The sequence below is a fragment of the Ilyonectria robusta genome, assembly GCF_021365365.1.
Source record: "Ilyonectria robusta strain PMI_751 chromosome Unknown BGZ61scaffold_8, whole genome shotgun sequence".
NCBI lineage: Eukaryota > Fungi > Ascomycota > Sordariomycetes > Hypocreales > Nectriaceae > Ilyonectria > Ilyonectria robusta.
In genome coordinates, this window is record NW_025764442.1 from 1,653,284 (window position 1) to 1,668,308 (window position 15,025).

At 55.8% G+C, this 15,025-nt stretch overlaps 6 protein-coding genes and 1 non-coding gene across 7 annotated transcripts; 4 read left to right on the top strand and 3 right to left on the bottom strand.

The window, feature by feature from the left end:
• Positions 1-93: 93 nt before the first annotated feature.
• BGZ61DRAFT_226887 (HSF-type DNA-binding-domain-containing protein) lies at positions 94-2,356 on the bottom strand. The gene is made up of 7 exons (XM_046238174.1): positions 2,187-2,356; positions 2,109-2,125; positions 1,986-2,058; positions 1,788-1,928; positions 878-1,726; positions 617-815; positions 94-566 (listed from the first exon to the last, which is right to left on the bottom strand). Exons 1-7 carry the CDS (start codon positions 2,244-2,246, stop codon positions 121-123), a joined length of 1,785 nt encoding a protein of 594 aa, XP_046105664.1. The 5' UTR covers positions 2,247-2,356; the 3' UTR covers positions 94-120.
• Positions 2,357-3,292: 936 nt separating this feature from the next.
• Positions 3,293-4,329, bottom strand: BGZ61DRAFT_226929 (uncharacterized protein). Its single transcript, XM_046238175.1, has one exon. It carries the CDS (start codon positions 4,020-4,022, stop codon positions 3,468-3,470), a length of 555 nt encoding a protein of 184 aa, XP_046105665.1. The 5' UTR covers positions 4,023-4,329; the 3' UTR covers positions 3,293-3,467.
• A 1,290-nt stretch (positions 4,330-5,619) lies between these two features.
• BGZ61DRAFT_450459 (uncharacterized protein) lies at positions 5,620-6,295 on the top strand. Its single transcript, XM_046245739.1, has one exon. The coding sequence runs from the start codon at positions 5,668-5,670 to the stop codon at positions 5,890-5,892; it is 225 nt and encodes a 74-aa protein (XP_046105666.1). The 5' UTR covers positions 5,620-5,667; the 3' UTR covers positions 5,893-6,295.
• Positions 6,296-6,652: 357 nt separating this feature from the next.
• BGZ61DRAFT_389231 (nucleotide-diphospho-sugar transferase) lies at positions 6,653-9,210 on the top strand. Its single transcript, XM_046242796.1, has 3 exons — positions 6,653-6,920; positions 6,983-7,039; positions 7,100-9,210. Exons 1-3 carry the CDS (start codon positions 6,837-6,839, stop codon positions 9,119-9,121), a joined length of 2,163 nt encoding a protein of 720 aa, XP_046105667.1. The 5' UTR covers positions 6,653-6,836; the 3' UTR covers positions 9,122-9,210.
• BGZ61DRAFT_450463 (uncharacterized protein) lies at positions 9,211-11,664 on the bottom strand. The gene is made up of 2 exons (XM_046245740.1): positions 11,213-11,664; positions 9,211-11,130 (listed from the first exon to the last, which is right to left on the bottom strand). The coding sequence occupies exons 1-2, from the start codon at positions 11,358-11,360 to the stop codon at positions 9,536-9,538; spliced, it is 1,743 nt and encodes a 580-aa protein (XP_046105668.1). The 5' UTR covers positions 11,361-11,664; the 3' UTR covers positions 9,211-9,535.
• Positions 11,665-11,738: 74 nt separating this feature from the next.
• BGZ61DRAFT_450464 (uncharacterized protein) lies at positions 11,739-12,811 on the top strand. The gene has a single exon (XM_046245741.1). The coding sequence runs from the start codon at positions 12,025-12,027 to the stop codon at positions 12,376-12,378; it is 354 nt and encodes a 117-aa protein (XP_046105669.1). The 5' UTR covers positions 11,739-12,024; the 3' UTR covers positions 12,379-12,811.
• Positions 12,809-12,880, top strand: BGZ61DRAFT_t108. Its single transcript has one exon. It is a non-coding gene; the product is annotated as a tRNA-Thr (tRNA).
• Positions 12,881-15,025: the final 2,145 nt, after the last annotated feature.

Genomic DNA, 15,025 nt, shown 5'->3' on the forward strand with positions numbered 1-15,025 from the left:
CCGGCTCAGCGAGAGAGGTTATGGCCCATGCCATCCCACCATGAACGCCACACTCCAAATGAATGACCTGGTCAACGGTTTAAATCAACAAAAACTGGACGATGCCATCTTCCAGCTTCGTCACGCATAGGTGCGCTGTCGTTTTTCCGGGGGACTTTGGTTATCCAAACGTCCCTGGGAGTTCGCGTGGGGCTGAGAAACGCCGCCAGGGAATGTGGCCCGCGTCGCGCTGGTGGGAGTCATGCCATACTGGCCCGTTCCGTTTACCATACCGTACCCTTGGTCCATCCCGGTGGCCATGGGAGATGCCTGTGGCATCTGTCCTGGTGACCAGGTCGAGCCTGTTGCCGGAGGAGTGGGAGTCGTCTCAAACTTGAAGGTGGTGGTCCCGGATGTGTTCAGGCTACCAGGTGGGTTCATGTAGCCCGCGCCACCGACCACGTAACCTGACCCGGATTCTTGCTGAGTGGCCGGGTCATAGTTCTTGAGGAGGTAGCTCAGGTGGTTCTCTACGATCTTGAGCATACCGCTCTTGGTAAATGGTTTGGCCAATACTCCGTTCATGCCTATCTGAAATTAGCTTTCCGTTCCTTATCGCCAATTAAACAGTACTTACCGTGTTCAAAGTAGCAGTGTACTTCATCTGATCGGATGTTGGATGTCATGGCGACAATGGGAATGGAGGGACAATCCTGGCGAATGTACATGGTTGTCGAGACACCATCTAACCTGGGCATGATAATATCCATGAAGATCATATCGAAATGATCCCGGCCAACACTCGTAATCCGGCTATAGGCTTCCGCACCGTTTTGCTACAAAAGACCCAGTTAGTCACGGCGCGGAAACAATTACCCCAAAGTACGAAGTCACTCACAGCATGTTCAACTTCACATCCCATGGACTTCAGGAACTTGATACCAATCTTTGAGCAAGTCGGGTCATCTTCGACAAGGAAGATTCTTGGCTTCCTGGCTCCCCACAAGAGTGCCGAGGTATTGGAAGAAGAGCTGGAGCTTGTCGGCGCGGCGGCTGCGGTGTTGATCGGCTGGGGAGTGGGCAGCTCCTGCATGGGACCAGCACTTGAGTCGTTCGGCATGGCATAGGGGATCTTATGGATATGGTCGGAGTGGAAGGGGTCGATGCCGACAGTCTGGCCTACTGGGTACACAGGGTATCGGTTAATATCGTTCATCGGATCATGCATCATGGGCATCGAGGCCTGGGGAATCACGACCGCCGAGTCGGCGGGCGATCCGTAAACGCCTTGGAGGCGTTCTAGCTCTCGGTCCGCAATAGAGTCAGGAGTCACGCTAGACAGAAGCTCCCGTGCCCGTCGAAGCTCGGGCGCCGACTCATCTCCATCCAATGGTGAGGTACCGACGCTGAGATGCATCGACTGCTGGTGGCGATTGTTCCTGTCGCTTGATGACATGAAGTTGAGCATCTCATGCTGGGATTGCTTCTGAGCGTTCAGCATCTTTTGAAGCGTCAACACTTCATTGACCAGCAGTCGGTTTGTCTGAGAGACCTCGGTGAACAATTCCTGGAGTTGCTGCACCTGCTGTTGTGTTGCAGTGAGCTGTTCGGTCAAGACACTAATGTGGTGGCTTGTGGTGAAATCTTCCGTAGCCTGAGTTCTTCTGGGTGCGGGCGCTTTCCGGCGAATATTGTCGAGATCATCTTTGCTCCCGACTTTGAAGTTGGGATGCTTGAACTCAAGGGTCTAATTGAAATTGTCAATACGCGTGGGGCCATGGTTGCCACGAGACATAGGGTTAACCAACGTTTGCGCCGCCTGCTGAGGAGCCGGTGTCGTTCGTCTGCCTCACTTTATGAAAGTCATACTTGTTAAGCTGACGAACAAAACTGGCCATGTTGCTGTGCTTAAAGTGCTTGGGTAGGATTGATCGAGTGAACTTTTCGTTCTGAACGAATGCATTAGTACCACGACGGGCGTGGGGTGAGATGCCAGAATATCATACCTCGACCACCACAAAAGTATCGCCATCCTTGCCCCATCGGGCGACTTCTTGATGCGCAGGGTCCTCGAGCATTCTGGGGGTAATTAGTAAAGGGCATGTCAGAGCATGTCAGTGCATCCATACCGATACAGTTTGCGGACCTGGAAAAGGGGGGTTAACGAGAGGCTCAGACGCAGGCCAAGATGATTTCCAGTCACTCACAAACTCGCTGGCATTACTGCCGCCAATCCCAGGGGATGGGGTAACCTCGCCTCCAGACATGGTCAAGTTGTGACGCGAGTATATATATATATATATGTATATGTACGCGGGCGCGGGTTGTGAGGCGGGCGACTTGGATCGATGGACCAAGTTGGCGGTGATAGGCGTCGGGAAAGGAGACAGTGGGTTGTCAAGCCGTCGGGCCGAGGTGGGCGAGAGTCCCGTCGGTTGCAATCCGATCAAGGGGATGGACTCGAGACAGCGGGTGCCCGTCGGTCGATCAGGGCGGCGCGCGATGGCCGGGACGAGGCAGACTGGAAGCAGACGGGATGAGCGATGGTCGGCGATGCAGCGAGATGGACGGAGGTCGGAGGTCGGAGGCAGGCGGAGCGGAAGAACAGCAAGTCCAAGGTGGGCGGTAACTGGGCGATAGCTGGGCGATAGCTGTGCAGAGGAGCGCCTGGTGAAAGGCACGTCGCCGATAGTGACGCTGCGATGGACGAGGACGGCGCAATTGGAGGGACAGGGACGGGGACGGGGGACGGACGGGGAATGGGGAACGGGGACAGGGCCTGAGTTGTATCTCAGGATCGAGGTTGGGCGTGCGTGCGAGTGGGCGGGCGGGCGTGCGTGGAACACAGCACAGGCCGTGTTGTGCTTGACAGGCCTGTCCACAGAAGGCGCTGAGATGGCGTGCGTACCAGTCGGAGGAGTACGGACGGTAGGGTACTCCAGCCGTACCGTGCCCTCCGGGGACAGGGCAAGACATGCAGGATAGCGCCAGGATAGCGCAGCCCGGAGCAGCGCCAGACGGCCATCTGCCAGACGGCCTTCTGCCAGCTTCTGATGCTCCGCTCCGCACGTACTCGGTACATGTTGTACACGCTCCGTACCTTGTCCCGACGACAGCAGCCCTCCGCTCGGTCCTGGGACAGCCTACAGGACGGGCTCGGGCAAGACAGGATCTGAGAGAGGACAGGATAGGACAGGACAGGACAAGACAAAACAGGACAAGACAGGACAGGACAGGGGGGGCCCACAGGAGCAAGCCGGGCCCGCAACACCAGCCAGTCCCCAGCGCCGCCTATGCCCAAGAAGAAGGAAAAAGCTTGAGTCTCGGGCGCCGGAGGGGGTCTTCCAGGGGGGACTAGCCCGCGAGCGATCGCGGTGGGAATGAAGCGCTATTGCGAAAAGAAGTTTGGCGGCCGTGGGGGGTGTCGCTGCGACGGGGCTCCGTTGGCCATGGCACGGCTCATCATCTTCCGTCATTGGCCAGCCTGGTCAAGATCGCCCCGGACTCGACTGTGTGGCGTGGGCCATCGCGCACCGTAGCCACCCAGCTCTTGGGTACCGCCGATTAGGGATTGGTTTAAGGTAATTACGAGGTCCCCCAGTCGTTGCGGTCGCAGTCGCAGTCGCAGTCGCACTCTCAATCGCTCGCAGGTTGTTGGGGACGGGGGACCGGGGACGGAGACTGGGGGACTCTTCGGTTGCTGAATGTGTCGTGTCGGGCGCCACGTTAATCGCGTTGCGCAATAAGCAGGGGGCTGAGCTATCCTCTTCAGCTACCGTCGAGTCCCTGCGGTGTGTCCGTCCGGAAGTCAGACAGTCTTCCCATCTCTTGGTTTCGCTCTCAGTCTCGTCTCGTCCCGCCCGGTCCCCCTCCACTGAATGCTTTCGGCATCCAGCCCTGTCCGTTCTGGGCGTCGCCGATATTTCTTTTGTTTGCTTGTGTAACCTGGTGCGACGGGGAATAGCCGCGCCCCTGTGTACCTCCTTTATTTCAAGGACCCCCCTCCTTTCTTTGCCCTTCACCTGTGCAGCAGGAGTCGGCATGCCACATCGTATCCGTCCTCAGCACCTGTGTCCTACCTCGTAGTAGTTAGTAGTCAGTCCACTTCGTGCGGGAAGCTATCTGAAGACGTGCCATGCCATGCTACGCCATGCAGGGAGACCGATGCAGGCGGGCCCTACCCGGCACGACGCGTTCCCAGGGTCAGGTTCGCTCTATGCGAGGGCGGCCCAAGCAACAACACTGGCGTTTTCTTGAACTCGCGGAACCTCGTTCCTGGCAGGGAATCCAATCAACCAGAGAGGAATGTTGCCCAATTTCCCGTGCCTTTATCAATGCGCAACGAGAGTCGCATCCTACCCCCGAGAGTCAGACCCAGCAGTTTAGGCCCCCCCGTTTCCCCGTTTCTGGGTCACAGTGCCCTGGTTGCAGACGTGCCCGGCAATTTAGTGCGTAGATCCAATCACCCTCCACCAAGCCCAAGCCGGCAGTTCGATGGCGTGTGCCTGTACTCCATACCCATAGCAAGATCAACCCCTCATCCCTGCGGTACCATCATGGGGAGGAGTTTTCTCTTTCTTTCTTTTCTCTAATCATACCAAGACAAAGTATGATCGATCGTATCTCATGGGTGGATTGTAGCAATGACTGCTTTTTGCTTTTTCTTCCTTGACCAATAAACAGACGGCGTAAAGTTCGGAAATCTATCCTGGTGAGACCACCAGCCCTTTAGTTGAATCAATGATCTGCTTAAAGAATGCGGCTTGGTCTCTCCCGCCAGGGTCCTGCCACACTCCCAACATGTCAACCGTGTCCTGGGGAGAGAACGGAGGCGTTAGGGGGGAAGAAAAAACTAGCTGGGCCAACAAGAAGCACAGCCCTATTTGGTCAACAAACCTTGGTCTCGGCACTAGTTGAATTGGGATGGTCATGCCGGATGGGAAGTGCCCCGAGCCTCTCTCGGACCGTGATGGAGTCGAAGCCGGCACGCCCGCAGCCCAAATCAGGATCATTGAGTCGACGTGCAGATAGTTATCAGACGGGTTTGTCTTGAAGTGCAGGCCCTCTCCCACTGCCGCGTTCATCCTGGGGAGGGTGCCGGGCGCAGCACTGCAGCCCCAAGTCGGATTCCGGATCTCACGCCGCGGATCTAGCCGGCCGAAGGAGTGATCGACCAGGCTGAAGTGAGAAACAGTTGATACGTACGCCGTGGGCGTAGCGCTGACAAGGGTGTGGCGTCTGCCCGAGCCTAGAGCTACGGTCAAAAACTGCTCCTCGCATACCGCTGGCGGGTCGGGACAGGTACACCGGGAGGGCTACTCTCCAGGCTTTGCTTCTGCTGGCCGGGGAGCCGGGACCGAAAGAGCACCCGTGTGCTACCACCGTGTGCTGAAGGGGGGCGCTTGGCCATGTAGTACGTAGGAGAGTTGCCCACGTGCGATGGTGGGAAGAAAAGTTGGCGTGTTGGTGAGAGTCGAGATTTTCTCAGCAGTCACTTGGAAGAGGAAACAAGCAAGACGGAGGTGGGACGGAGTGTGGCTTGCTTGGGTGCGCCGGGGAAATTATCTTCTCGCACTGTCTTCCTTGAACGCTTTTGGAAGGTGTGCAGGGTAAGTAGCCATCGGCCAACAAGAGCTTGTTCGTGATTCCAAATTGCAATACGAAACTGGCTACTAGCATCGAATCTCAATGCGTTTGGGTTTTTCTGGCAGGTGCCTAGATCTGATTACACTGTTTCTGAGATATTGCAAGCTCCCACAGACGGTCGCGGCCTTCCTATGCCAAAGGGGGATCTATCAGCGAAAGGACGAGGAGAGAAATACGACGGGTCCCAGTAGCACACACAATCTGGTTCAACTGAAGACATCAGTCATTCCTCTGCCATGCAACATCCGGCCACACGCTGCCCTTTGATAAGTCTCAGTCAATATCGCCCAGTGTCAGATGCAAAGGCGCCAAGACGCCAATCAGTCTTGGAAGGGTTGTTGTCGGGGAATCGGACGACGCGGTTGATCAATATTGTTTAAAGTCAGACAATTCCAGCTCCCCGAGACCCTCGAACTTCGCGAGCCAGTCAGGTATCCTATCTTTCCTGATCATCCCACCTTCGCTAAATACTGCCTCAGATGCATGTGCAAAAAGCAAACTGCTGATGCGAGGAACGCCCAAGGCCAGTCACCGGGCTCGCCGGCAAAAGCCACGGCAAAAGCATGGTTGAATCACAATCGGGCTTGCGGCCGCCCTGCGCTGGGATCCTGGCGGAGATGACCTCTTTTTAGGCGCCGTACATGCGTCTGTCTATCATAATCTGAGCCATCTTGCTGTCACGCGGCTAGGGCGGAAAGCTGTCAGCGTACCGTCAACGGGCGGTGACAGGTTGACTTACACATGATCATCCCATCAAGCACAGAATCGCTTCGGCTCACCCCACATCCGCTGCCGGATTTGTAGATCGCTCCCCACTTCCATGCGGCACACAGCGCCAGAACCTATCACCTAGATTATATAATCGGGTTGCGCAAGACCGGTTTGGCTGCCCGAGTGCCGATCAGGAATGTTGCACGAAGTCTATTGACCTAAGTTAGCTGCTCGCGTCATCCCCACACCCCCATATAGGGTAAGTAGCTCGCACACACTTGTAGCCCACCTGCTTATCTCGCGCCAGGGTCGCCTTAGTCATTAAGCACCCCGCCATTCACCGAGCCTCACCGACCGCCCACCGAGGTGAGAAATTTCCCGTGCATGCTGCAATTGAGTCATCGGCCGGAAATTTGGCCTGACCCAACGTCGTCCAAGCCCACACCACCAAAAACCCACATATCGGTCTGCCTCAACGCACCACCTCCCAGATATTGGTGATGTCGCACAAAGGGAACAGCAAGGGCAAGAAGTCCGCCAAGGCGGGCGCCGAGAGCAAGAGCGAGGATGTTCTGCAGGCGGTTGTAGGTGCCACCGCGGGGTATCTTGAAAGTTGAAGGCAGCGCAAGCTCACCATACGTCACAGGTCCTCGCAGACTCATTCCAAGACAGATACAGACCTTTTACGATAGAGAAGCCAAGAGTGAGACTTCGCGCTGGTGCTCTACTGTGTTCGCGCCTATGCTAATGCTGCCTTGCCTAGTGTCTACTGCCCCTCGCCAACACTCCTCTCATCGAGTACACTCTCGAGTTCTTGGCCATGAATGGTGTTAACGAAGTGTTCATCTACTGTGGTGCCCATACCGATCAAGTCGAAGATTACATTAGCCGCTCACGGTGGTCAACCGCATCGCGAACATGCCCATTCTCCGTCCTTCAATTCGTCCGAGTTTCCGACGCACGATCAGTCGGTGATGTTCTTCGCGACATGGACAAGCGATCATTGGTCAATGGTGACTTTATCCTGGTCAACGGTGATCTTGTCTCCAACATTATGCTCGACGGCGCTCTGGCGGCGCACCGCAAGCGACGAGAGACGAGCGCGGCCAACATCATGACAATGGTTCTGCGAAGCGGAGGACAGGAGGAGCACCGAACAAAGACAAACGGAATCACTCCCATCTTCGTGGTGGACACCAAGACCCAGCGATGCCTACACTACGACGAGATGAGCCCCCTTAACAGCGACCGATACATGTCATTGGACCCCGCAGTAGTAGACGAGCTGTCGACCGAGTTCGAGATCCGATCCGACCTGATCGACGCGCAGATCGACATCTGCACCCCTGAGGTCCTAGCGCTGTGGTCGGAAAGCTTCGACTACGAGCTACCGCGAAAGAACTTCTTGCACGGTGTGCTTAAGGATTGGGAGCTCAATGGCAAGATGATTTACGCAGAGATCTTTGACGAAGGATACGCTGCCCGGGCCAGCAACCTGCAGATGTATGATGCCATCAGCCACGACGTCCTGAGTCGATGGACGTACCCCTTCATCCCCGAGTGCAACGTTGTGCCGAAGCAGACTTACCAGCGCAATATCAACGGTCTCGTGGCAGAAAACGGTGTGTTTCACGCCAACGACGCCAAGATCTCGAATTGCATCATTGGACGCGACAGCACTATCGGATCCGGAAGCAAGGTCTCCAACAGCATCATCGGGAGGGACTGCAAGATCGGAGCCAACGTCGTTTTGGAAGACTGCTTCATCTGGAACGATGCTACGATCGAGGATGGCACGAGGATATCTCGATCAATTGTCGGCGACTCTTCCACCATCGGCAAGAACAGCACCATCCCCACTGGCACACTCATCTCGTTCGGCGTCCAGATTAGCGAAGGCACCTCGCTTTCTAAGAGCGCCATTCTCTCCCCGGTCACCGCCGATGGTAGCCCCGTAACCCCCGATACCAACCTGCTCGGCGCCGCCACCAACGCCGCGCCCTTCGCCGACCCAGATGAGGAGGACTTTGACGACGAAGACCCGGCCATCCTTCAGAAGTCTCTGATCTACTCAGTCGCCGGGTTCAACATCTCCACATCGTCCGTCTCAACTCTCTCGTCAGAAGTGTCTGAGGATGACTTCGACCAAGTCGCCCACTCCGTCGACGCCGACGCCTCCACCCGCTCCCGCCTTTCCTCCTTCGCGTCCGACGAGGCCGGCGAGAAACTCTCCTTCCACAACGACGCCGTCCACGGTCTGCTCGATGCCCTCCGCGCGGACTCAGGCGACTTCGACTCGGCCAAGCTCGAGTTCATGGGTCTGCGCCTCGCCAATGACGCTTCCGATTCCATGATGCGCCGTGCCGTTGCCGTTGCCTTCGCCCGTCGCGCCGCCGAGCTGCTCACCTCGGAGTACGGGCCGCTCGAGCCTAGCAAGGCCGCCGAGAAGGCCCTCACAGCCAGCAAGGGCGCTACTAAGTTTGTCGACGAGGTTGGCGTTGGCGGTGGCGAGCGCGAGCAGGTCGATTTCATTCTTGCTTTGCAAAAGGGCCTGCTGCATGCCAAAGGCCCCGAGCAGTCGCGCGTTGGTATTTTGCTCGCCGCTCTCCTGCAGCAGCTCTACGCTCTCGACATCCTTGAGGAGGAGGGCATCCTGGGCTGGTGGGGGGATGAGCGCGCCGCCGATGGAGACGGCATGGTTGTTCTCAAGGACAAGTGCCGCGTGCTAGTTGAGTGGCTAGAGAACGCCGAGGAGGAAGATGACGAGGACAGCGATGATGAATAGATACGTCAAATGCCCCAAAAGCTTTCCGTCTGTATTGGTAGATAGAGACAGGGTCAGAAAAAAAAGGAAGCCCACGACGAAACAACCACTGAATCCCTGGCGTGAACAATCTGTGCAGCCCTTCTTTGACAGACTCGAGAGTCAAAGTAAAAGTATCCGTTTGCATTCCGTTAGGTATCATTTCCACTACCCCCTAGACGCCCCGCCCATTATCGCCAGGATACTCCACGAATATCAGACTGTGTCAGACATGAACCCGAATGAATCCCCAGCTTGACCACGGCGCACCGCATCGAATGATGCCCGTCAAACCTTCCATGCGTTGTGAGTCGAGATAAAACGAAGATCAAGATATTGCATGCTCCCAAAAACCAGGCGTAAAAAAGACACCCTTTATGAGGGTGCATACTAGCGCTAATAGTAATTCTGTAGGTCTGAGTTGTTGTTGCCCCCGTACCCTCCCATAGGTCGTCCTTGCTGAGCTGATGGACCTCGGGGAGGCTGGGTATTCCACCCCTGGCTGGGGCCTGTTGGGGCAGACGGTGGAGCTTGAGACTGGCTTGGTGGTTGGTAGGCATCATCATAATCAACCTGAGGGCCATATCCACCTTGCTGGTTTCTGGGCTCAACATCGTCGAGAGATCGGTAGTTGTAGCCACCCCCTCGTCCACGGCCTCCCTTGCTGTTTCCCCTCGAGGCATTCCGGAATCCTCGGTTGGCGTTGCCGCCACGGCCCCGCCCTTGACCTGAGCCGCCGCGGCCACCAGAGTGATACCCCCTGGACTCGTTTCGACCACTGTAGTGGCCATGGACGTTTCGTTGGTTCCAGTCGTCTTCGCCGTTGTGCTTGCGCTTGGACGACTTATTGGCGAATAGGCTCTCGTAAGCGTCTTCCCGAGGGTCCTCGGCCTCGATGCGGAGAATGACCTTTTCGCCAACGACAGTCTCGAAGATGAAGGATTTATCTGCTGGAAGAGGTTGCCAGTTTTGTATCTTGCCGGCATCGATGGGTCGAGCTCCTTTCCTCAGCGCCAACACCACAAGAGGACTAGGGTTGTCCGTGTGGAATTTGGCAGTTGCAGGAACTGGTCGCAGGCAAGCAGCCCATATACTATTTTCAAAGCAAGCTGTGCCCGTAACTTCCCACTTCATTTTGTTGTTCATACCGCCAACCTTTTCCAGGATACTAGCGGGACAGGGGCGAGGACATATGAGAATGTTGTTTCCGTGGTATTTGAGCTCATTCTGTGGCAGGTTCGGAGGTATTTGGGCAAGCTTGATGAGCTTCTTGGTATCCTCTGGGTTGATCATGTAGCCCGTGAAGAAGACAGTCTTCTTAATCCTGAGCTTGTTCTGGCGTTTGGTAGACGAGGGTTGCTTGGTCACCGTGTCATTGTGAATGTTGATCATGTGCTGGACCTCAGCGACCTCGACCACAGGGTCTAGAGACGCCGTAGCGTCGGCGACCTGAACCACCTCTGCCGTCAATGGGCCTCGGGTGGGCATGGTGTTTTGTCTCCGGTTGTACTCGGCGAAGAAGTCGCGGAAGAGCTTGGTATGCTTGGGCCGGTCCTCATACACGCGGATTTCCTCTGCGGACTTATATGTTTCCATTAGAGCCTCGAGGAATAGTTGCTTGAAGTGCATGGTGTTCTGAAATCGCTGGTTCGAGGGGCTGACCTGGGGCTTCAGACCGACCATGTCAAAGTCGAGGTGCTTGGCCTTGACCATCTTCCGGACCAAGTCGGCGTAGCCCTTCTCAGAGCGACCAGTCAGGAGAATGCAGAGAGCATCCTTTTGTTTGATGCTCAATCTGACGAGGTCAACGATTTTGTCATTCCACCATCCATCCCAGGCGCGCTCCTCCTCCTTGTCAACACCCTCGCCGGTCGCACTAAGAATTCGGTTATCGTGCCACCAGCCGCCATTGACGAAGACATCCTGGCTCGATAATGTTCCAATGGTCGGGCCGTTCCAAAGCGATGGGTTCGGGAGTGGTGTCTTGAACACTGGTGGCAGAATCAGCATGGACATCAGGGTGTTCGACCACGCCTGGGGCGCAATGTCGGTCAAACAGCGGGCAGCACCTACAGGTATTGTCGAAGTCGTAGACATGGAGCGACTTGATATCCTCGACGGCAGGCAATGCGCTGTTGAGGACAGACCAGCGGCCCAGAGCGGTGATGGTAAAGTTGGAGGCCGCGGCGGCGCCATGGAACGCGCTGTAGGCCGAAGCCATGGCGCTGGGCTTGCGAAGAGGAATGGCAGTAGCGAGTAGACAGCAAGGCGGCTGCCGACGAGACGATGGTTTTGCAGTCGGTGTCGGTGTCAATGTCGATGTCGATGTTGATGCGGATGGTGGATTCGTTGCCGTTGAGAATGGTGTTGGCGTCACAAAAAGTGGCAGCTCAGCTGAATGATGTCGCTTCTGCTGTTGAATTATCAACGAAAGGCTGCTACGGCGGTGGGGCAGGACCACCGCAGGCGCCTGCTGGTAGAGCACAAGGCCCAAGCTGCTCCTTCCCCTACTGGCGCTGCAACAGGAGCCGCTGGCCTGAGGCTTCAGCGCGTTTATAAGCGACAGACGCCGCATTTTCCAGTAGAGCTTGACCCAATGTCTCTCCTAAGCTTCCAGCTCGTGGAGTGATTGATGGTTCAGGGTTCAACGTCCAGCGTCAGGCTCTTGCTCTGCGCACCCAGGAAACGATCAGACGGGGAATCGACCGCCAATAAAGCTGCAGGTCTCGGGCTACGGGATGTAATGGTCATCCAAACGGGCATTACCCCTCACAATAGATATTCCGCCTGACGCATCAGCTCCAGCCTTTGCGCCAACCTTTCACCAACTTTGTACCCATCAACCTTAGACCCTGGGGACAGGGCACGCGGCACGCGGCATTGTGATGGCGTCGTCTAGCGCCGCCATCCGCTTCGTCACTGGGACCAAAAAGTCACCCGTCGGCAGCGTCCACCTGCAGCTCCACGTCAAGCCTGGCGCCAGCAAGAACCGTGAGGGCGTCCTTGCCGTCACCGACGATGCCATTGAGATTTGCGTCGCCGCACAGGCAAGGGAGGGCGAGGCCAACAAGGCCGTCGTCCAGGTCCTCAGCTCTGCGCTGGGCGTTCCAAAGTCGAGGCTGCAACTGACACACGGCATGAAGTCACGCGACAAGACGGTTGTCTTGGGAGATATCAAGGGTGATGGGGAGGAGTTTGCGAAAACAATTCGGGAGCTGCTGGACAAGGCCGTCGAATAAACTTGCATCCAGACCATCCCTTCGGAGTACCAAGATTCCTCCTCACTCAGGATGCATTTTCAACCAACAGTCCACAGCTATCCCTTCCAGGATTACACCACAGTGAATTCTACCAAGCGCCGCAGTTTGCAAGTCACGGATTGAGATGCCGTGCATTTCACCTTTTGTTCAAAGACTTGGCCTGAATCCGGGTCGTCACAAGCAATTTGTTGAATCGAGACGGCCATTTTCAATGCATGCAACCCACATGACGACCCAATTGAGCTTGTACACCCCAACGCCACTGTGTTTGCACTTTCTTTCTTCACAGAGTTCGAGGAATCGAAAGCGAGCCCCACCAGGTCAACTTGGTACCAAATCAGCGCCGGTAAAGGACCATGGCCTGTACAACACCAAATTAGAGCATCACTTTCATCAGTAGCGGAAACAAGCCCCGTTGGCTAAGTGGTATAGCGTGTCACTAGTAATGACAAGATCACTGGTTCGATTCCAGTACGGGGCAATTCGCTTTCTGATTTTCCTTTTGCCATTTTCTCATTTTTTGCACTCCTCTTTTGTTGTTTTGATGCGGTCTCACACTCTTGTCGATATCGTAATTGGCTGCACATCAATCACACAAAAAGAAGCTGGACACTCACATAGCATTTGATGACTGGACCAGAATCAAGGCGTCCTTAAACACGGGTGTTCTGGTGTTGGAGAAGCTAGAGCCTCCTGCGACGGGGAGAGATAAATACATCGTAGGGCGAGTCGTGGATGGCCATAATTGTCTCGGAACTGACTGGAACGAATTTGATCTTGATATCGGCACTTGTGAGCGCTGGTCAGGGAAACGGGGAGCGTTTCAGTTGCTGAACCGCCGTGCTTGTCCATGAGGCTGAATGAGAGTTTGTCGCAGACACGAATAAGTTGACAAGGCATCCGCTCACCTCCCTCGAATAAATAGTCCCACCAAGCAAAGAATAAGAGCAGGCCCATCTCAATTCAATGGCCCTGAACTTTACGTCGAGATGTGTTGGGCGGAATATTTGGGCGTTCTCATTCTCGTCATGATCATCGGGATCGCCATCAGTATTGCCCAATCGACAACCGCCCCCCCGTTACCCTGGACAGCTGGGGACAGAGGAGGAAATGGGAAATAGCAGGTAGCTCTCAGAGCCTGGAGTTGCAGAGATTAGATGCAATAATGGCCATTTCGCCCGGGCTGTGGCTTCGAGTGCCTTGTGATGTCAGTGTCTGGGAGGGAAATTTGCCCTGGCAAGGAGCGCCCTCATCACGATGTCTCGAAATACTGATTCCAGGGCGGTGTCTTACCACGCGAACAGACCAAACAAAAACACCACCAACGACTCCCAGAATGAGCCTTATCGAGGCCTCTTGACGTCTTCAGGAGCCCCAAAACTCAATCGCCCAGGGATAGATTAGCACACGCCCATTGGACTAAGCTTCTCGTATTCTCCCATCAAACTTGCAGATCCCGCCAGACCGCATAGGCTCACGCCAGTTTCTCGGTATCCAGAGCCTCCCCGCACTGCAAAAACTCTCGTCGGCCGTCTCCCTTCTCCAGTGAAGCCACTCTCCGGGAATGGTATGTGCTCGGGCTTCACCACTCGGCGAGGTGCCCCTGAGACTGAGACGAACTACACACACGCCGTGCTGCCTTGAATGCCCCTTGAGCCCATTGGAACTTCCCTCGAATGATTGAAGTCCCCAGGTCAAATCACCCTGTTCGTGGTAGATGTCGACTTGCCGGAATAGGAAGTGTGATGGCTAAATCTGTCGTTGCCATTGGCCACGTCTTGGGGATCTTCCGCATGAGAGGAGCCTGGCATTGCAGATTGACCGACGAGAGAATCTGACAGTGGTTTTTTTAGACTGACAACAACTTTGCTGCATGTCCATGACCAAGTTGAAAAGGACACTCGAGTCTATCTCTCCCTCGACACTTTGTCGAAGTAGATGATCCCTCGCACCCTTTCGAAGCTCATCGAGAAGAGGGCCATCGCCCATGATAAGTCCCGTCCCAGGACCCTCTCGCCGCGTGCTAAAAGTCTCCCGCTGGCGATCCTAGCCACCGTTCCGCAGGGGGACGCATGGCGCCCAATGGAGCGGGCGGGCTCTGGACGCTGATGGAGAGTGACTTGTGGCTCAGGACTTGTCGATCCCCCTCCCTGGCCGCATCACACACCCCCCTCCGATGCGGCCCAAATCGCTCGTCTTGCAGTAGTTAAAGCCTAGAGCCAGTGATCGGCCGCAACTGACTTGTCACGTTTTGAAACGGTTCTGGGCCCAACGTCGAACATCGCCACATGAGGCAGCCCGCGACTGCAACCAATCTGTGGCTCATGTGTCTCGTCGAGCCACACGCCCATGTGCCACGCCACATGCCACATGGCCCAGAGTCTCGATTCTCCCATCGGAGCTATGAGACGACCCTTGCACAGCTGAGGAGTCTGGACGGTGGCCCTGCCGTCGATCGGATTGCGTGTTTCGCTGATCATCACCACTGGGAGAAGTGAGGCGCGAACTCAAGTGTGGCTAGTGTTGTTGGGCTGACAGAGGTGTAACGACCGTGGATGAATCGACGCAGTCTGATTGGAAACGGATTCCTATGCAGCGAATGCAGGGGAGAAGCTAGGACTGTTGG

Bases quoted from the DNA above. Each gene is read 5' to 3' on its own strand.
- BGZ61DRAFT_389231 (XM_046242796.1), top strand. From the start codon at position 6,837: ATGTCGCACAAAGGGAACAGCAAGGGCAAGAAGTCCGCCAAGGCGGGC. The intron at 6,921-6,982 runs GTAGGTGCCACC...CATACGTCACAG, and splicing joins AGGATGTTCTGCAGGCGGTT to GTCCTCGCAGACTCATTCCA. The intron at 7,040-7,099 runs GTGAGACTTCGC...TGCCTTGCCTAG, and splicing joins TTACGATAGAGAAGCCAAGA to TGTCTACTGCCCCTCGCCAA.
- BGZ61DRAFT_226929 (XM_046238175.1), bottom strand. From the start codon at position 4,022: ATGCCGACTCCTGCTGCACAGGTGAAGGGCAAAGAAAGGAGGGGGGTC.
- BGZ61DRAFT_450459 (XM_046245739.1), top strand. From the start codon at position 5,668: ATGCGTTTGGGTTTTTCTGGCAGGTGCCTAGATCTGATTACACTGTTT.
- BGZ61DRAFT_226887 (XM_046238174.1), bottom strand. From the start codon at position 2,246: ATGTCTGGAGGCGAGGTTACCCCATCCCCTGGGATTGGCGGCAGTAAT. The intron at 1,727-1,787 runs GTTGGTTAACCC...AATTTCAATTAG, and splicing joins CCTCAGCAGGCGGCGCAAAC to ACCCTTGAGTTCAAGCATCC. The intron at 567-616 runs GTAAGTACTGTT...AATTTCAGATAG, and splicing joins ACACTGCTACTTTGAACACG to GCATGAACGGAGTATTGGCC.
- BGZ61DRAFT_450463 (XM_046245740.1), bottom strand. From the start codon at position 11,360: ATGGCTTCGGCCTACAGCGCGTTCCATGGCGCCGCCGCGGCCTCCAAC. The intron at 11,131-11,212 runs GTAGGTGCTGCC...TTCTGCCACCAG, and splicing joins CTACGACTTCGACAATACCT to TGTTCAAGACACCACTCCCG.
- BGZ61DRAFT_450464 (XM_046245741.1), top strand. From the start codon at position 12,025: ATGGCGTCGTCTAGCGCCGCCATCCGCTTCGTCACTGGGACCAAAAAG.